This window comes from Falco naumanni, chromosome 7, assembly GCF_017639655.2.
Source record: "Falco naumanni isolate bFalNau1 chromosome 7, bFalNau1.pat, whole genome shotgun sequence".
Taxonomy (NCBI): Eukaryota; Metazoa; Chordata; class Aves; order Falconiformes; family Falconidae; genus Falco; species Falco naumanni.
Window position 1 is genome coordinate 1,537,868 of NC_054060.1, and position 20,978 is coordinate 1,558,845.

General features: G+C 45.5%; 1 protein-coding gene across 1 annotated transcript; it reads right to left on the reverse strand.

Moving 5' to 3' along the window:
* Positions 1 to 98: 98 nt before the first annotated feature.
* LOC121090989 (potassium/sodium hyperpolarization-activated cyclic nucleotide-gated channel 4-like) lies at positions 99 to 20,477 on the reverse strand. The gene is made up of 4 exons (XM_040599991.1): positions 20,347 to 20,477; positions 18,133 to 18,373; positions 16,386 to 16,550; positions 99 to 3,696 (listed from the first exon to the last, which is right to left on the reverse strand). Exons 1-4 carry the CDS (start codon positions 20,470 to 20,472, stop codon positions 2,144 to 2,146), a joined length of 2,085 nt encoding a protein of 694 aa, XP_040455925.1. The 5' UTR covers positions 20,473 to 20,477; the 3' UTR covers positions 99 to 2,143.
* Between the last annotated feature and the right edge of the window lie 501 nt (positions 20,478 to 20,978).

Below are 20,978 nucleotides of genomic sequence, written 5' to 3' on the forward strand. Positions count from 1 at the left end.
ATAGATAGATATGTAAATATATGTGTGTGTGTGTGTGCATGCTCACACATGTGCATAAATAGACTACATATGTGTATAACTATACTATATATATAAAAGCATGTGTGTATATATATATATAAAATCTACACACACACACACACACACACACATGCACCCCTCCCACCACACACACTCACACATATATAGTTGTATGTAGCTAGTAGAAAAAACAGAGTTCCCCTGACCCTTTAAGGAAGACCAAAGCCGATTACATCTGAATTCTGAGCCACCAAAGCACATTGAAGCAGGAGTGCCCAGGAATGCTTGCAGCAACATTCAAGATACAGGCACATGTCAAGAGTTTTGCAAACAATCCGATATAAAAAACAACTGTCAGCCAGTGTTTTGGGAGAGAGTTGGAAGGAGGTAAAAGAGGGAGTTACATGGACCTGTATCATTACTGTGATAATAGTAAGTTTTTTGGCACTGCTGCATGAAGTCCTGCTTTCCCTCTGAGGGCTGGAGGGACCCCATGATAGCTGGAAACAGAGGGAGGCTGGACATGTGTTTCTAACAAGTGTTAGAAAAGTTGAGCACCTGACTCTTTACAGTGAGGTGGCCGGAGACACCTCTTGGCCCAAGAAAAAAAATGAGAGGAAGAAAGGACCAAAGTAAAAGGAGACATTTGCTCTAGAGGTAAAGGCTGTAGCTTCTCAGTGCGGTGTACACCCAATGGCCCCTTACTATCTTCATCCCACTTTGACTGCCTTAAATCAGGGGAGCCCAAAAAATCCAGCTCAAGGTGCCTGCCAGGCCCCAGATGTGTCCAGTGATGCTGCAACTGCAGGGCAAGACCAAAGCCAATCAGATGCAGGCTGTTATTGCTGGTGAAATCAAGCAAATGATTTCAATTCCCCCATCAGAGGAGAAGCATGGACCATGGCTGGCCAAATTTCTGGTCTAATCTTGTTTAATGGTATAAATATAGCTGCAAATCTGGAGGATTCTTGGCTGGGCACCAGCATTACCCTTGGTGCCCCAAAGCTCAAACTCCCCTGGGCTAAGGAGGAAGAGGGCTGGGGTGATTGCACCCCACTTTTCAATCTTTTTCTACACAATTCTCTTCAAAGCAGTCAGCCCATGGACACTGAGACATTAAAATGGGAAAGGGAAGGTTAAACTGCTGCGTCTTTCTCCATCCCTCCCCTTGCTTTGCACTCCTCAACCTGGAAGGCAGCACACAGGCTTTCCAGTCCATGGAGAGGTTGAAGCTTAGGCTCTTCTGTTGGCTGGGGTGAACTGCCTGGTGTGCCGGCAGAGAGACAGGACTTCTCCCACAACCCACATCCACGACGCCTACAAAAATAAAGAGGATATTCACTGCCCTCCTTGTGCCTTACAAGGGATTGCTTCTTGTTCCCACTAGAGCATCAGTGGAATAAGAGACAAGCATCTGAAGTCAGGCCCGCCCATCTCCTGGCCACCTTCATCTTCTTCAGATGGAGTTCAAACAAAAACTTGGCCCTTCTGAAACCCCTACAGAGGACTGCATTAATGAAACTCACCCCTCCTCTTGCTTCCTCTGCAAACTGCTGATCACAGGAGAAAACCTAGGAGTAAGTAAAACTTTCTGACGCACACAGTGAGCTATCCAAATCCCCCCGTAACTAGGTACTGTGGGCCAGATTCACAGCTGGTGCAAAGCTGAGACCAGCTGCAGCTGTTCTAAAAACACCATCTACATGCCTGACCTGATGTTCCATTTTACAGCCCATGTCAACCTCAGATCTTTGTCTCAACAGGAAAACCTTTTTTGGTGGCTTCTATGGCTGATCATTCATATGTTCCAGCTCAGGCACACGCCTTGTCTGTGTGTTACCTCGTTGGATTAAATTTGCTGATATCCTTTTTTTCCATGTATTAAAATATTCTATAAAATCAAGTGACCAAAAATCTATAGCTCTAAGAATACCTGGTTATCTTCTTTTTTTGTTGTTTTTCGTGTTGTTTTTTGTTTGTTTCTAATCACAATTAAACCTAAACAAAAGAAATGAAGGAAAAAGGTCGGGCAGGGGGGCGGAAGAAAAGGAAAAAATGATTCATGAAAGTCTAATAAGCAACTGAATTGCACGGCTGACACAACAGCTCTCAGAAGGAGTCCTCACAAATTGGAGGGCAGTTTGGATCTGACAGGTTCCAGATCCCCTGTGAGCACTATGGATTCTTTCCGCCCACCAGCAGTCAGAGAAGCAGCGCTGGCCCCAAACACCAGTGGATGTGGTAAAGAACCTGAGGACATCTGACGTGGTAAAGTCACACGCCCAGGAACTGAGCTACAAGGCTTCCCAAGAAGTCCAGTCCCTCCACCAGGAAAAGGAGAGAAGCTGGAAACAGATTCTCTAGAGGAATGAGAACTTTGACTCAGCGTCTGAGCCAGCTCTTGGGGCAAAGATGGCTGGGAAGCAGAAATCAACTTGATGTCCTGGTTCAGACGTCCCGGTGGTACAGGTGGCGTGCTCTTGGACTGCAGGATCTGCAGAGGTGGGCTGGCGGTTTGAGGCAGGAGCAGAGATCCATGAGAGCCTGAAGCCCCAGAAGGGCCACACTGAAAAGTTCTTGTTGCCACTGGGCTCTGACTGGGAGGACTAAGGCCAGAAGGGGTATAACAGGGAGAGGCAACACCAGACTGTTGTAGTGGAGACATGGAAGCAAAACGTGGCCGTTCTTGGTGGAGCTGGGCTATCGTTCCAGTTAAAGATCCTAATGCACTTGGATGTGTTTGGCACAGGCCTGAGGATGGCCCGCCAGAGGCCTGTGCCAGCTGGCTTAGGCTGGAGGATGGAGAGCTGGAAGAAGGAGGGGGTTGGAAGTGATTCATTCCTGCCAAAGTCCCACTGCCCGAGAGCTGCTGTAACTGTCCCCCCTGCAGTGGTCTTGTGGTGGGCTGGAACTGGTTGAGAAGACTCGGGGGTGAGTTTGATGAAAGCTGAGTGAGCGATGTTGATGGGGAGCTAGTTGTAGCTTGCTGGAAGTGCCCAAACCCACTGCTGGAAAGGGCTGGCTGCTGCTGCTGGTGCTGCATGGGCTGAGCTGTACCTAAGGGTGATCCAGAAGGTGCATGTTGGAACTGGCTCAGTCCCACTGAGGATGCGCCACTCAAACCTGGCTGGCTTGAGCCACCTGGAGGGGATCCCACCTGGAACTGGCCTAAGCCAGCGGCAGCTGAGAATCCTGCGAGCTGCTGGATGTGGAAGGAAGAGGATGAAGGGGTTTCTGCTCCTGGTGTATGCAGCTGGGATGGAGTACTGGAGGGAGAGCCAAGAGCAGAAGGGCCAGTTGACGGGATTAGAGACTGAAGCCTTTTCAGTTGTCTTGGAGTCTGGTTGGACTGCTGTCCCAAGGAACCCAAGACAGACACTGGAGGACGGAAGATGGCTGTTGGGAGGCGTGGGTGGTGGGTCAGAGCTATAGCGACAGAAGTGGTGGCTGCTGCAGCTTGCAGGGGTGCCTGGATCAGTGGCGTCCAGATGACAGGGGTGGGTGTGGATGCGGCAGCAGCAGCAGCGGCAGCGGCAGCCTGGACATTGTGAGCACAGTGCGCCATCTCTCTGTCATGCTGCACAATCTGCTGGATGATCTCATTCTCTTGGTAGTTGAAAACACCCGAATTGAGGTCATGCTGGACTTTATGCAGCAGAATGGAATTTTTCTTGCCTGTAGAGAAATTGAAGAGAGAAAGAGTCATTCTGATATATCAAAGCATGGGAGGCTTCCTCAAAGCTTCCTGCCAGTCTTTTCTCAAATTGTTGGCACTGCCTGCCCTCCACTGTCATTATGGGATCTGTGTAGTCTCTGTGCTCCAGCAACAAGATGACAAACATCATCTTCTGCTTTTGTTGTATGATCAACAAAACTGAAGATCTCATAAAAGCGTGTCTGTCAGGACACACATATCCTTAGTTAGACAGTAAAGCCACTTTTGACAAGCGTAGCAGCAGACTGGTAGCAAAGCTTATGAATCTGGAAGATTCCCAGTTTGAACCTCATAATATGAACTTCCATTAGAAAAAGAGAATAAATCCAAAGGCTGCAATTTTTTTGTGTGTTTGCATAGGAAAACCTCAAAAATGTAAGTCCAGTGAAGTCTCCTGAGTCTTCAGCTACTTTCCTTCAGCTACACCTCTTCCTTATGTCTCATGCAACCTGTTCACTCTGGAGTCCAATACATGTTTTTAGTTAAGGGAAATTTCTCTATGAATAAAGGACAGAAGGACTTTACATGTGGGAAAAGCTCATCTGGCCCAAGTAAGAGACTTCAGACATGCTGCAGCTACCATCTTATTTGGCCATGCCCTTCTAGCCCCAACTTCAAGGAAACTGCAGGCTAGCAAACATCATTCCAGCTGGACTTCCTAGCCTGCAGCAAAATATTAGCTCAGCATTTTGCCTTTTCAACTGGCTGGAAAAAGTGGCATAATGAGTTTGTCTGGTCTGAGAGCGCACCTGGCACTGAAGGGATGCACTCTCCTGGACTGAAGGACAGAGCCATTCAACACAGGGGTATGAGATGCTGCCAGGGATGCCCTTCCACCAGAGCACAAGTGCCTTCTCAAACGAGAGGATTACTGATGTGGACAGGCTCTCTGCATAACAGCTTTTACATCTCTGTTCTCGTAACAGCATGCAAACTGGTAACTGTGCCAGCACTGATTTATAAGGAGGTGGTATATGCTGATCTCAATGATTTTCTTACAGAATTAGTACAGTTAGATCCCTGTTCTTGTCTTTTCAAGGGTCCTCTACCCTGACAACACATGCCAGTTTGAATTGATGACCTATCAATGCAAAGGAAGCACCTGCCTATGGGCTTCCTTTTCACTTTTGTTTACTGAAGCTATTTGGATTTGAAGAGTACAGTCTAGGAAGTTCTGTGTGTGTGTGACTATGTGCGTGCATGTGCATACCTGGCCCTCTGGTTGGGTGCCTGTGCACAGCTCATTTTTTAGCTGAAGCTCATTGGGTGAGTGCAGAGAGGCACCAGCCAGTTTGGATCAGATCAAAAGCTGTATTAACCCTCCTTCTGAACTGAACCAAATGTACCCTCAGGCTCCGCATCCATTAGCAAACCTCTCCTCTGATTCAAATGTCATTTCTGCTGGTTCCTGTCTGATCACTTCTAGTTCCCGTACAGGTCCAGGGCAAACAGACAGCATCTTGCCCATCTTGCCAGTTGCCACGGATTTACAGAGGATGAGATAGCAGCAGGTATGGAATGGAGGCCTGGGATGTGGAAGGGCCTCTTTTTCTGTATTTTAACCCCCAAATCATGTCATGCTTTAAGAACTAAAGGCTGGCAGCGCAGCTCATATCAATGAAGTTTTCTGCAAACAAGGAAGGGCTTGTCCATTAAACTTGTCCCCACGCTTTCATGAAATCACAACTTTCAAGATAAGTCAACCATTGATATTATTAAGACCACAGTATGATATTTAATTTGTCCCACACAGCATTCTTGTTTAAGCTAGTCAGCTGATAGTTTCCAAGAGTGGACTGCCATGCTGGGTAGTAGTTCCCAGTGAGATTCCAGAGGAATTTCCTTCCAGTCCTATACCAGTCAGAGCTCAGATCTTTATATGCAGACTCGGGTACATCTCTGTGCATAGATGACATTGTTGTTTGGGTTTTTTAGTGTACCGTTTACATCCATAACAGATAAAAGAGTAAGGGGTTTAAGGACATGCCTCTTGTTCTAGCCAAATGTAAAAACAAACATCTGCGAACAAGCAAAAGAATTTGAATGACACTCTGAAGAGGGTAGCTGGTATTCTGGTGTCCTAAACGCTGAAATGCTAGTCTTGAATATAACTAGCTAAGTTCCAAATCTACCACCAGAAAAAAAGTAAAAAAATTATTGCACAAATAAGGAGGAAATTGCAAAGTTTAAAGGAGATACTAGTCACTATCACACATAATTCTAGGAAGGCATACAGTGTGGTTTAATTCTGGTGTCTAACTGCAAAGCATGAAAAGATAGAATATCCACAAGAATCAGGCCTGAAAAATATCAGTAAAACACGTTCAGCTTCTCTCAGAAGAGTTGATTTGACACTGATTTATTGGAAACTTCACAGATGAAGGAAGCTGCTAAGAACTACTCCCTTCAGTTCCAGAAGGACTCATGAGACACTGTGGTTTTAGACAAGCCCATAAAGAGAAGGAGCAATCTAACTGTAACTGTAGTTAAGCATTGGAAGAACACACTAAAGGTTTTTCCTTTACTGTACTTTTTAAAATCAAGCATTTATTTCTTTATAAAGGATGAGACGTGGCTCTAGCAACCGAGTGCTACACAATAGTGCTACGCAATTGTTCAGAGTGGGTAAAGCTTGCAATCTATAGTGGGCTGAACTGCACCATGAACCCAAACCACTAAAATGCTGACGAGGGTTTTGAATCTGGATCTGCAACTGGCACGTTTGGGGGATGTCTGTTGGGGGTAGTGGTATGTGATGCTTAATGCTTTTGTGTTTTACCTACTGCTAATCGCTCCCTCCAAAAAAAGCAGTATGGTGTATGAACTGGCCTTTCTTTTCTCACCTTCAGAAAAGATATCACATCTGGAAGGATGCAGTCCTGAAAGCAAACAGTGTTCTGAGCTGTCGTTACAGAGCTTGTCTGCACGGGAAATACATGTGTAGTGTATGTCTATACAATACACACATAATGTCTGTTTCATTGTATACTGGACTAGAATAAGACAGCACTGGATACCCCTAAACAGACACATTTAAATGGTTCTACCTGCCATTCATGCAGTCAGGTGCACCAGAGGGAGCAGAATGTCACCTTTAAACTTAAAAGAGCGTTTCTGCAGTGAACATACAGTGAAAGGGAGTGAATGGCACAGAGGGTCACGCTGCACACAGACCCCCCCCAGAGTACTTCCACCTGGTATCTACTAGAAGGACATACACGCTCACAAATAAATTAGATCGCAAAAAGCTGCTTAAACAGAAAGACTAACTGCTCCAGTCTGAAGAGAAGGAGCAACTTATCTAAATAAAACTGACTGGTAAGAGAGAATACGGCCAGCACACTTGAGTTAAAGAGGGATTCAGACTGCAGGTTTGTAATGGAGTTGATGGTACTTTTTCCAGAGTTGAAGGTACAAATCCCAGCATGGGGAATCTGTAGCTATCTTGCACAACTGCAAGGTCAGGATGCAGATGGGAGACAGCATGCCGAGTTCAAAGCAGACAGGCAAAAAAGCCGCCTTACTACATTTGCTTTCTTGATAACAGACTGTAGCGAAACCAGGCTGAAGAGGAATGGCTAGGAGTAGAAGAAGGAGAAACAGCAGATGTTGCTAGTGCAGCTTTCCAAAAAGCTCAATACCAGCAACTGCTCTGTGTTTCCATCATTACACTTCATCTCACTCTTTTAATTCCATGTCACCTGTCTGTGGCTTCTGATTTGCTTGTCTGTGCTTGAATAGCCTGCAATTTTCAATGCTGCTCTCAATTCAAATGAGAACCCATAGCAATGTTAATCAGAGCTGCACGGATGAATTGAGGGTACTGATGTTTTCATAACCTGAGCCCTTGACAACACAGAAAGAACAGAACAGCAGACCCTGGTTTCCTTGGCAGAGCACTAAATAGGGAATATGCTAACATGTTCCAAACATGCATACAATTTACTGGAAATGGTGTGATCAAAGCTCTTAAATTTGTGTCAAATTGATAAAATAATTCCAGCAAAAGCCTTGGAATGATTATTTTTGTTACTTTTTAAAACAGAACATTTTGGTTTTCCTTTGAAATTACATTACACTTAACTGTTTTCCTGACACCAGCTTGAATCTATTAACTGTTTTATTAGACCAATTTTTCTTTCCTGTTTTGCCAAGGAAGCCTCAAATTTCTGCTCCAGAACATTTAAAAAATTACTGAAAACATTCTTTCAGTTATTGAAGGGGAGAGGATTTTTTCAAAATAATTTTTCAAAATTTTAATTTATTAGAAAACTGAAAAATTAATTAATTCCACTATTCTAAAGAATTGCATCATTTACATGATGCTTCCACACACCAATATAAGTCTTACTAGTTGCTTCTGGAGAAAACCTTCCTTCCAGACAGCACCAGATGAGAACAGGCACTCAGCAGAGTCCTGGTGGGACAAAGACATTTTCTCAGCAGGTCTGTCTGACTGAGGTCCTGCATGAAACAAGCCACCAGTTGAAGAAGGCATTAGGAGCAAGGTTGTTTGGGCTAGTGGTTCTGAGATTATTTTTCCTCCTCATCTTACTTACGAAACTTCTCCAGTTTCAAAGTCATTTTTCCTGCTCTGGATTTATTGTCATAGCACCTGCTTCAAAAGGAGAGCAGAAAAGACAGGAATCAGAAGACTGAAAGGCTGATTAGTTTGGCTCTGTGTAACCCTAATTGAAATTATGTTCTGCAGCTCACAGCTACACTCAGTGAACCGCAATAGAGTCCTGTGTTCTTGCTAAGGCAGGGAGAAGCTTCATTAGGAGGAAGGAAAAGGGACTCCCGTTTCGCCTTCAATCTAATCATGAAAGTACAGAGGCTCTATGTTAAGAGTTTCTCCTATGTTATTTGTCCCACATGAAGTGCTGAGCAGAGTCTAAGGCACCAAGGTAAATCAATCCACCCAAGCATTTCTCCCAAACCCAGAAGCATTACGCAAATTCACTGAGATGCCACGGAACTGGCACAGGATCCATCTGCAATTGCCTCAAGCACCAAGTCCCCACCCTTGGCTACTCTGTGGTAGCTCAAGGCCCCTCACCTTTCTACAGAGGAGAGAGAAGCTGCCTTGGGCTTCTGCAGGGCAAGGGGTGTGCGACACCTGCTGAAGGGTGGACTGGGTGGCTCCCAAGCAGCCACTCCGGCTGGATGTGTTCCTGAACAGAACTGAAGGACAGTTCAACTAATGGAGGGAGCTACAGGAGCACAGTCAGTTAAAGGACTTAAGACTAAAAGGTCTCCCATGGCACAACTGACTTTTTTGTTCTCTTTGTGTAGCTCCTAACACAATATGATTTTTTCCTATAAGCAGACATAAATAAATATAATCAGTGGAGTGCTCTGGGTTCTAAAAACTCTGTTCTCCTCACTGCAACAATAGGCTAAAGGGGGGGGGGGGAGCGGGGGTAGAGGAGGAAGATATTTAGAGCCTAGAAGATGTTAATAACAAAGCTACTGGTGCTTCGAAGTGCAGTGTGGTATGTAAAATGATGGAAACTAAGCAAACAGGAGTTCCTTCCTTAATAAAGAATTGCACACTCAGATTTTCCTCAACTGTAGACAGCGCACAAAAGAACAGGGAGAAAGGCTCATGTGATTTCATAAAAGGAGCCAGCGCTCAATAATAATTCTTCTATCAAATAATCAAAATTAGCCTTCTGTTAAAATTCTGCACAGACACAAGGGAAATCAGCTGTGACTTTCTGTTCATTTCTCTTTTCACTTCTGTCTAAGCCTACTGGCTGCAGTTTAAGAATTCAGGTCACTAAATTGCTTTCTGCATTTGCATGTATTTGAAATAATCTCACTTTATTAGGCTGGCTTATGCCCTGGCCTGCTGTCGAAGTGGCCTCCCCCTGCCACATGGTTACTTCTTTCAGGTCTTGGCTTCTTACTATTCATATGACTGGATACTAAACACCCTGCTTGGATCACTGATTGCAGCAAAGGGCTCACAGCACATTGCAGCTTTAAAGGTGGTCTTTGCCTTCCCTTGCCTATGGGTTACTTGTGTCCTGAGCTGGTCTCCTGTGGTAATTCAGCTTGCTGCCATCGTCCCTGGAGGGGCAATACAGCAACTGGCAACTGCAGGCAAAGAAACCCTGGACATACTCAGTAACTGGCAGTTTGCCACAGCTGCTTCTGTGCCCCAGGGGAAGTCTTCTGCACTGGGACTATATTGCTTGAAAGGTCTTGGCTGCACCAGTTCTTGCAACTGCCTTAGGAGTCCACGTATACCTTGAAATCAGCTGGAACACAGATTTCAAAATAATTCTTAAATCCCTGTCTATGTACTCTTTTCCCATTCAAGCCTGACTTTCAAACGTAAGTTAACTCACACTGAACTGTATTCACTATCAGGTAAAGCTTTCTACTCAGAATTGAAGTACCTCTTGGAAGCAATGCAAAGCCAGCTGAATCAACTCTAAGAGCATCGACTGAGGAGTTCAGCGTAATTAATCTGCTCTAGGTTTCTAATTCAGATTAACTTTTTTGAAAGCCTGGATGTGTAAACACATTACAAACTAGATGTGCAGTTCTTGATGAACTGCTCTGCAGTAGTTGCCATTTGTGTACTCTTATGCCATGATACGTACAAGGCAGCGCCCACCTGCATACTGCAGTGTCATTTCTTGCTACAGCTGTATCCCTTGTTGGTACATTTAAAGTACAACAATATCTCCTCCCCTGCTCCGTCCTCTGCAAGCCTATGTGGAGTTACACCTGTGCACAGGGATTTTATTGCAGGAAAGCCAAATACCATATTGAAAGTGAAACAAATTTTATCACCACGGAGCCCATTGTACTGGTTAGCTGAATTCTTATCACCATCTTCAAAAACAAAAATTAGTTCAAAAATTTTTCCAAGTGGATGTCTTCCCTCCCTGGACCACTCAGGCCTGCCACTGATTGCTTCTCCTCTTCTATAAAATGAATAGATATCTTCCAACATATGTGGCATCTCTTTTAACAGACAGAATGCAACCTTTAACTGGGTGAAACCGCTGTAGATCAAATGACACACACTGAGTAATGTTATCGGATAAACCTCATGACAGTTAAACAAAGCTTAAAATAAATTAAGCTCTTCCCTCCCACTCTTCACATTTATACCATTCATACAGTGCTTTGCAGAAAATAAATCTGAATATACAGAGCTATCTAGAGCAAGCTGTTTGTGAACATCCATGAAGGGGTATAAAAATTGTGTCATTCTGGAGTGCCTGTGATGCCCTGTGCTGCCCAAAGCATGGTGTCCTGGCTGTTAGTTATCACTAGAGACTGAAGCCAAAGAGTTGCCTTCTCCTCAAATGGCAGAAGTGCTTGTGTCTGGAGCCAAAGCTCCTGCACTCAATTCTCAGTGTCCCATTGGAGCTGACAGCTGTGACAGAGATATTCTGGAAGACTCTGGACATTTTGGCAGTTTTTCTGTCAGTTGTGTGTTTTGCAGTGTGGGCTGGTTGCAGATAGCTACCGGACTGACTTCAAGGTAGGACATGCTCCCTGAGTCCAGAGATGTGGTTGGTAAGCAGGTCCTACTTCATGTAATTGAAGAGCAGGTTGAAAATTATTTTTAAAGATGTTGGAATGGTAAAATGTTACCTGAACAGGTGTTTTATTTTGATGCAGATAGCAAAGAGCTGTGGAAGTGGCTCTCTAAATATAAAAGGAATCCAGTAACTTGGGGGAACCATGGAGATAGGGTACAGATATATTGTACCTCCTAGAATTCCCTCAACTCTCTCACTTCTGCTTAATGTCTCCCAGGAGTCCAACTACTAGTGACTCTTGCCTAGAAGACCGTATTTCCCAGAGAATTAGCACCCTGCAAGGTAGACATAGATTGGGATAAACTGATGTGACCAAGGTCATTTGCAAAGTCAAAGACGGGTCTCCTGAGATCTCATCACCACCCCTCACTGTCCCGTCTACTGTGGTGTCTTGGGCTCTATTGTCCTTCTAGAGTTGCATGAAAAATGGCAATTCCCAGTTCACCTTTATTAAGCTGAAGTAATCTGCATTCACTCATGGCTAGTAAGTTGCTATCTTTCCTTAGGCTAAACAGAAAATACTCTGAGTCTAGGCCTTCACTTCCAAATACAAAGAAAATCAAATGTTCAATTCCTGCTTAAGTCCAAGTTCCTACCCTGTACATCTGTCCTAGATAGCATTTCCCGAGTGTGATCCACCTAAGATATTTTAGATAACCACCTTAGGAGAAGACAAATCACACTTTAAATGCCTTTTTCTCTCTGTCAACTAGGTAAGTCAGACTCAGATCTCCACATTGTAGTGCTGGAAAACATGGGAGAGGATTTCAAGTCAGAGGAACACACATAATGGTATTTGACCTTTGATTCCTCATAAACAGTTATGTTCATGGGTTATTGAGGTGATGAGAGAGGACACAACACAGGAGAATCTGTGTTACCTTGTCAGCCACTGATACCTTCACCTGCTCAGTACTTGGCTAATAAGATTCCACCTCCTTAAAGGGCTGGGCAGAGTTTAATGTGATTTTGAAATAAAGCTTTCTCCCAAAGCACACACACTCTAGCCTTGTATACCTGGGCCACAGGAACTTTGACCCTTATGTCACCTGTGCCTGTACCAGCAGCCTCAAATCAGATATATATCTCCTTATGACCAAATCTGCTTGCTCATCTCACGTGCAGCTCTTTGGGGATTACTCACCTGTGTAAAGGAAACAAAATTTGGGACTACAATGTGGATACAGTGTAAAATTTACACTGAGTACATATTGTTTTATTTATTCACATTTCAGTCCATTTTGTGCACCTGACACAAGGGAGCAGGCAACTAAAAAGCATTCAAAGACCAAGCTCCACCTTTGTTAGCATTATTTTCCCATATTAGAAGAGATGAGGAATTGAGGCACAGAGCAAAGGCACGACAAGGACAAACAGGGAATCTGTGGCAGAGCTTGGCACAGATCCCAGATCTTCTCATTCACAGTTCACCTAGCCTAACACAGGCCAGCCCTTCCTCTGAGGCAGCAGATCCCAGAGTATTAGTCATGACCTAGACAAGTGAGGTTGCCAACCCAACAGGATTTCAATTGCAGAAGCATGATCATGAGCTGACAAACAGGGTGCCCAGTCAAAAAGTGTGGGAATAGCTGGTTTTGTGGCTTGCTATATGACAAAGCTTTTAAAACTTCTACCACTATGATCTTGAACAGACACTTTTGTACTGCAATAACATTACATAATTACAGTTAGAGACTAGCATTGTGTTGTCTCAGCTTTTCTTTGGTTTTTTTAGCATCTGGAACACCTGGAGGAAATGCAAGGCACTTTTAATCATGGGTTAACTGGGATCCTTGCATCAAAACATACACAACTGGCACTTAAAATGTATGCATTTCAAACTACATGGCAAGAAATTCCCGATGAAAACAGAAAAATAACTTCCTCTGGCTTTCACCTCTCACCACTGGCCTTGATATAGATGGTAAGCAACCTTATGACAGACCTTTATGGTATCTATTACAGCACAAATAATTGTCCCCCAACATTTTTTGAATGCATCAGTTAATTTTGATTTGACAATATTCACAACACACATTGTATTTACTTCCAATGAACATTTGAGTGCTTGTGTTTTACAAGCACAAATACATGTGAAAATCTAATGTGAAGCTTCAATGATGACTGAAAGCCAGTTTCAAAGCCAGTCAGGAACAGAATGATGTGACTTACATAGCTGACACATCACAAACTGGGATGATTAGCAAATGCTTGTCAGACAAAGAATTACTCACTGGAGAAATGAATAGATCATTTCAGCACACAAACACCACAAAGAATTTCACAGCCTGGTCAAGAACAAGAAAAAGAGGAAGATTTAATCTGTGATAAAATTATCATTAATCAGTGATTGCCCTAATTTCCTTGAGTATCAATCTTCACGCTCTGAGCCTGTGGAGAGTTAGGTGTGTGACATTCTGCAGGTTGAGGAGTTCTTTAGAGTCTGAAGTTACCCAGAGAGCAGAGTTAAGCAGGGACACAAATCTTTGTAGAATCCCAGCCTTAGTCAATTCATGAAGACTAATCTCTTCCAGTCTTTAAAGAGCTCTGCAAGTGCAAAACACCTGGGAAACTTCCCTAGCCATGCATGGCACAGGCAGGATGCCAATATCAATTCCCATTAACAACAGAATTTAGAGGGACACATCAACATGCTCTTTGCCAAGCGATCAATGTAGCTGACAGCACCCTGGGGGCTGTGCCCTTCCTGCTGCTGCACTGCCCATCTACCAGCAGGAAGCGATGGGGGCACACAGATCAGGGCGCATCTGCCCCTCTCCTTCCCCTCTGCCTAGCCACAGGCTTTCAAGCTGTGTTTGCTCTGCAAAGTGAATGCCTCATCACACCTTCAGTCAACCAGTACTGCTCCGGTTGCTTCAAGGGATGAGGTCTTACATCCTCATCCTGTCTCCCTGCTACCTAGATGAGCTCACACGATGCTTTCCAAATCCTCCACATAGCAGGTAATCCTGTCAACATTCCTCCTGTCACTGACAGGATGGACTGAGATTTCCCCCCCTCGCCCTCTTGATTCCTCAGTGCACAGAGGGAATACTGGATGGATCTTATCCTGGTACCAGAACAGAGAGAGCCCTCTGAATCATTTTGTGTACTCAGTGAGGCATACGTTTCTCAAGGACAAGTTGTCAACTGGGTGAAAGGGAGTTAGTGAATGCACCACTGACTTGGAAAGAGGCTCCCATTTGCTCCCATCTTGTGTACAGATCCTGAGCTGAAAGTAACAAGAATCAAAAATATGGTACAGCTTCTGTTCGTATCTGGCTTTTATGAACTGCTATTTCTTAACTTCAGTCCCCTCAAATAATCCCTCTGCTTCCAGAGAGTCACAGCAGAATGCAGTGATCTTGACCTCCCTAAAAAGTCACATGCTGTCACACATCTACTGCATTACTCTTTCTGGATGGGGAATGTTTCAGAGGAAGGTGAAGAAATGCCTTATTTATAGACAGGGATTTCCATGGGATCCGCCAGTTTCAGTAGGGTACACATAACTCCCGTAGGCTCTTTGGGAAATTCCAGCCAGAGAGTGTTTGGCACAGAAGGGTTGGAAAGTGCTATGAAGATGCTACTTTGTGATAGTAGAGGATGTAAATGAGAACAGGCAGCTCTCAAGTCTGATTGTCAGGGAAACCAGGGTAGCACTAGGATTTTCAATGTATGACTGAAAGTCTCTGCCTTTTTACGGCATAGGGAATGACGTTGTCTCAGGTCAGCAGAATGGCAAAAGGAGGGGAGGGCAATGCCTGAGCTCCGCACCAAAGGGCCTGTTGTTTCAGTTGCTCTGTGTCACCTTCTGACCTTATGCTGACATTTTGCAGCTGTCTGTGGAGCGGAACTTCTCCTAAGGGGAGAAGCATGTGAGGTTCTTTATGCTGGTTCAGAATTTTCCAGGAATTTTAGTTACATGTGCAGTGGCACACAGAGCAAAAGACAAGAAGCACAGGATGCCCTGTCCACCTGTATACGTGGTCACAAAGAGCATGAGGCTAAGAAGCTGAGCAGCACTGACCACCCAAAGCTGGAGAATCTGAGCTAAAGTCAAGCTGGCTCGTCCCTGGTTACGCCTGACACTACATTCTCTCAGCGGTTTGTACAGTCTCATTTTAATAACCCAAGCGATGGGACTATTGCCACTTACACTAGGGCCTCATTAGCGTGGGCTTTGCCAAACTCCACATATTTAGCTTATAACCTTTTCCTCAGGGGTCACACTTTCTGATTTGCAGCAGATAATGAGATGCACAGAATACAATGTTCCTGGCATGAAAAGCCCCAGAGGCACTGTACCCCTTGCTGGGATGCCAACTTCTTCCCTACCCCCCTCACCCCATTATCCTCCTTGCCTTCTGCAGTGTACTCAGACCTACGCTGACCTTTTTCATTCTGAAAAGCAATGAAAATGCATGCAATTTAAAGAGATGTATAAGAAGCTAAAGTTGTTAGACCGGGACTCTGAAATGCTTGGCCCTTGGCTCTGCAAAGTCTTCTTGCATGACCTTGCATAAGTCACTTAATATCTCTGTGTTAAATGTCTCTAGTTGTGACCAAGGAACGTTATCCTAGTCTTCTCTAGTTAGACAAGGATGTCTGCAGCACAAGTTGTCTCCCACAGTACAGAAGAGCATCCTGGGATTGGTCGCTATGAGCTATAACAATCCAGTAATACTCTTTGGCTAAACTGTGTTTAATTTGGGCTGTGGGAGGCTACGTGTTTATCAACTGTGTACACATTCTGAGCTATAATTCAAAACTTAGTGAATTCACCACCATGGCCCTGATGGCCTCAGACTGCCAATCTCAGTTCTTCAAAAAGACTTCTTGGAAACAAATGGAAGCACGAGCCAGCTGAAATGTGTGTATTTGAGAGAGAAAGAGAGAGAAGCAAATGGATTTAACTGATTGTGAATGGGGCTCCTTGTAGGAGCTGAAATCAGGCAAGGAGAGACAAGCTGGGGTCTCCTTCAGTTCACAACTCCAGCAAAGGAACTAAGGATGAAGCCTGGAGATGGGGTGTCAGGGCAGCAGGTAATGGGAAGGAGACTCTCACACCTTCTACTTACCAATTCTGTCCAGCCGGTCAAGAGCCACGGTTTCAAAAGCTCGCCGCATCATGGGATACTCTTCCAGCACCTCGTTGAAGTTGTCCACCGAGAGGGAGTAGAGCCGGCAGTAGGTATCAGCTCGCACACTGGCTGTGCGCCGGCCACGAGTCAGCAGGCAGATTTCTGGAATCAAAGACCCAGCCTGAGAACATGGGGATAGACACCACCTCTGCAATATGAGACCTGGCACTGTCACTCACAGGCAGTCCTGCCTGCCACCCAGTCTCCTCTCTAGCTGGACTCTACCTGGTCTTCCACTGAAAACATCAACAGTGGTAATATTCTGCATATGCACTAACATTTAAAAATACCAGGGGGCTCAGTTGTGGCAGCTGCTGCACACAATTGCACCTCAGGGATTCTGCTGATCTAATTAGCCAGACAAGTTTTGTTATGGTGGATTATCAAAGATATCATTTGCGCATTCAGACTGGAGAACCTGTCTTTCTTCAGCTCCTCATGGGCACTGGGAGCAGAAGGTCAAGCTCTGCTCTCATTGAAGCTAATTCTCTCTCTAGATTTGTAGTAAAGACTCCGTGCTGACCTGGGGCTTTGGCGCCTGGTAGTAATTTTGATCACCACACCTGGAAGATTTGTCTTTTCAAAGTTTTTAAAGCTTTCTGTAGATATGCCACAAGTTTACAGATTGTCAGGCAAAGTCAAGCTAGTGGCACTTACTAATTCCTGGTGTGTTTACACAGCACTCATCTACTCCTAGGAGGATGCTCAGCTGGTTACAGTACAGAAAGCCCTTGACTCTTCCATAAATGCCTCGCTTGGGCACAGACACTCCTTGAATGCTCAGCGGAGCTCCTGACTCCTGCTTTTCCACTGACTGCACACAGAGTATGGGCAGCTACAACAGACACTTAAAGACAGATAGTATGACCCAAAGACTGACAGCACTTTTCTGTGTGCTGTCTGTTGGGTGTCAATCCACTAACATCACTCTCAGGATTCACTCTGGGTCTACCCCAAAGCATTGTCACAGCAGCACTACAAGGTTGTAGTGCATTATTAGGCTGCTTTCCTAAGGAAATGATGCTTATGAGACCATGCCATGTGTGTGTGTCACTGTGTGTATGGTATCTAAAACACATAGAATGTCATGGGCAATTTTAATCAAATCTGTTAGTCAAGGCATCCTGACTCCAACCCTGTAACTCCAAACCCCAGCAAACAGACCCAGCTTGCTAGGGACATGCAAAATAATCCGTAGGAAATATGGGGATTTTTTAATGATGCATGATAGGGATTTTTTAATGGAGAAAAGGCCCATTAAAAAGAAAGGAAAGGCAGGTTTCATTCTGCTCCCTCTCAGAAGACCATTAATTGTAGTGCCTCCAGTACTTGCACAGAAACATCCATCTACCAGAGAACTGTTTGTCTCGGGCTGTCAGTGAGGTCTCCACAGGGCTCTGACAGGAGGGGTGTGTCCATGTTACTAGTAAGAGCACCATCCTAGATCTTCTCTTATAGTCTTTTTTGGCCTCATACTAGTTTCACTGTTCTAGAGCTCTGCTGATGATACATTATGCCTGTCTGACATTTTGCTGAGCCATGAGAAGAACAAGAGATGGAGGGTGGGGTAGGAGGTGCCTAGGTTATCAGTTCCACATGTTGCCATCCCTGTTCGTCCAGGACAAGTTAAGGAATGTATGAGCAATAGTAGTGGGTGTCGCTGTGAGATTGACTTAACACGCACCTCCAAAGTAGGAGCCATCTGCCAGCTTGGTTTCCTTGTTGCCTTTGGTGAGGACGCTCACCACCCCATGCTGGATGAAGTACATCTTCTTGCCGATGGTGCCCTCCCGGATGATATAATCCCCTGGCTGAAACACCTCGAACCGCAACTTGGTCAACATGGACGTCACAAAGTTGGGATCTGCGTTGGCAAACAGGGGCATGGAGGCAACCAGCTTCCGGCAGTTGAAGTTTATGATTTCCTGACCATGATGTGATGCAAAAGAGAGAGGAAGAGAGGGGGAGGGGGGAGAAAAGATGGGACAGGGAGCAGAAAAGACACACACGTGTTTAGTCAACATCTAATAACCTACGACGTTCCCTCCACCTGATCTCCACATTACAAGGGGGCGGGGGGGCGGCAATGCTGTTCCCTTAGTCTGGCTCCTCCAGTGCAGGCTGGAATGGGCTCTGGATGCTCAAAGCATATAGCAGTGTGAGCTGAAGCAACAGCTCAACACCATGCTTCCCTGCTTTCATTCATATGCTTTCTCTCTGGGTAGGGACAATACCCCACAACCTCCCAAATACACACAATATACCTCTTTCTGCAGGAAACCTTGGACTGTGAGAGAGGTGCACAGAACCAGTGAAACTCTGTATGAAAGAGCCCAGGGCTCCTCTCTGGGAAAATGTTGTAACTCAGCTCAGCAGCTCGATGTTCTCAGTTGCCCTTGCTTGTCAATGAGATACTGAACAGCACAAATGTGCCAAGATGCTCTGAGAAAGACTTATCCTGGGCAGATGGGGACAGCATCAAGAGACAGGAGGGAGAGGTGCCCGCCAGTCACTGGGTCATGGGCTGGAAATCAACCACAGAGGAAGAAAACCCAATGCAGCTGTTCGGCTGTCATACAGCAGACAGGGACTGTGCCTCTTCCTGTGGCTTGGTGTCACTTGGAGGGTATGACAGCACTTTCCACTGCACAGGATCTGCTCTGTGCCATGTCAGCTCAGACTCAGAAAGTGGCAGAAAGTGATACTGAGTAAATCACCTCAGCACAAGGCTCCCCAGCCAAGCAGGGGAAGGAGCATCTGGATGACTGGAGCAGGAAGAAAGAGGGCTGGGGAAGCATTGCTCTCTTCCTCACCGAGATTCTTTTCAGGGTTGCCCTTTGAGACTTTGGCAGAACTAGTTTTAAAATACATCTGGTAGATCCTCAGCTCTTCTCTCTCCTATGGAGGTACATTATTGGGAGGAGGAAGACAGAAGGAAGACTGCTTCTGGTGCTTCTGGGTAACATATTGGAGGCATATACCAGGGAGAATCTGCAATGCTAGGCTTCAGCTAGAGAAGGGGATTTTCTATAAACTCTTTTGAAGTGGGAGCCCTGCCAGAAGGCTCCTCCTTCCTTTGACTCTACATGCTGTTACAACTGATGGATGGGGCACAGATGAGGCCAGCACACCGCATAGTGATTTATATAAATACATGAGATACAGCTTAATATTAGGGAGCATGAGGTGGGAGCTTAATGAGATGCCAGGCAGTGGCGCGTGTTTGTGTGGGAAGGGAAGGGGGCTTGCAGAAGTGTGAGAGAATAGCAAAGTACTTTCCAGAGTGTTCTCCTGCAGGGGCTGACATCGCCGGACATTGCCATGGCCTCAGAAGGTGCCAAGATGTACCTATCACATGGTGAGTGGGCGGCAGGGCCTGTATACTGCAGCCCCCATTGCCTTTACGTCAGACATCACTTGTGCTGCAGCAATTAACAGACATGGGCAAGAGTCCTGCCAATGCCAAAGGCCTGGGTTTCTCTCTCCACAAGCAGTGACTTCTGCTGTGACCAAGGCAAGGGAATACCAGACATACACCAAAGGCTAGGACAGTCACTCCCGCTGAATGAAACTCTCCAACAGAGACATAGACAAGCTGTGGACCATGTTCTTCTTGGCCTTGCTCTCCCAGAAAGTTAGGCACAGCACAGGAACAGGTACAGCCCCAAGAAAAATGGGGCCTTTATGGCTGCTCAGACACATGAATATGACATCTCTGCTGGGCATGACACTAGAGCGCACACACAGCCAGTGCTAATGGGAAAGCCGGCCTCTCACAACTCCCATCACCTGATGGTGTTATCTGCAAAGCACTGGGACACGACATTGCACACCAGGAACTCCACAACTGCCAAAGACGACAGGAACATGCCTTGCCCATTCACTGCCCTCTCCTTACCTCTCGGAGGGGCTCGCTCAGTTCTCCCAGGATGCTCTCCTCATCAAACATCTTCCCCTGGTAGCGGTGCTCATAGTAATCATGGATGCGCTGCCGCATGTCTGCAGGGAGCTTGTGGAAGGACATATACTGTTCCACTTGTTTGTACTGTGCAGGGGGACAGAGGAAGAGAATGAGTTACCAGGACATGCAAGAAATGGCCCCTGCTCACAGACAAGCACGTGCTAGACCATACCCATACCTGTTTCTTTCACACCAAGCTGGGCCCAGGAAGGAAAATCTGGTGCAGGAGACCACCAGTCTGAATGCACAGGGAGTTTGCAGACCTTTTGTTATATTCTCCAAATGGCTGCCCCATGTTTTAACCTTTAAACTTACCCTCAGCCAGCTACACTGCGGACACAACTCCTCATTCCCTGGGTGCTGGGCAGCCCAGGTGCTTGTCTTCCCCTAAACACACAGCAAAAGCTGGGAGCAGAGATGAGTAAGAAGTGCTCAGCTCCTTAGAGAGGAGAAGGAATCTCCTCTCAGCAAATACTGCTGAGCAAAGACTGCCCAAACCCTGTGCAGAATGAGAGCAAGGGAAGTACAATGTGCCTTCAACAAAAGGTTTTTTCATGGCACACAGCAGA

Coding starts and splice junctions, on each gene's coding strand:
- LOC121090989 (XM_040599991.1), bottom strand. CDS start 20,472: ATGTCCTTCCACAAGCTCCCTGCAGACATGCGGCAGCGCATCCATGAT. Junction 18,374..20,346: donor TGAGCGAGCCCCTCCGAGAG/GTAAGGAGAGGG, acceptor CATCATGGTCAG/GAAATCATAAACTTCAACTG. Junction 3,697..16,385: donor TGACCGGCTGGACAGAATTG/GTAAGTAGAAGG, acceptor ATTTCTCTACAG/GCAAGAAAAATTCCATTCTG.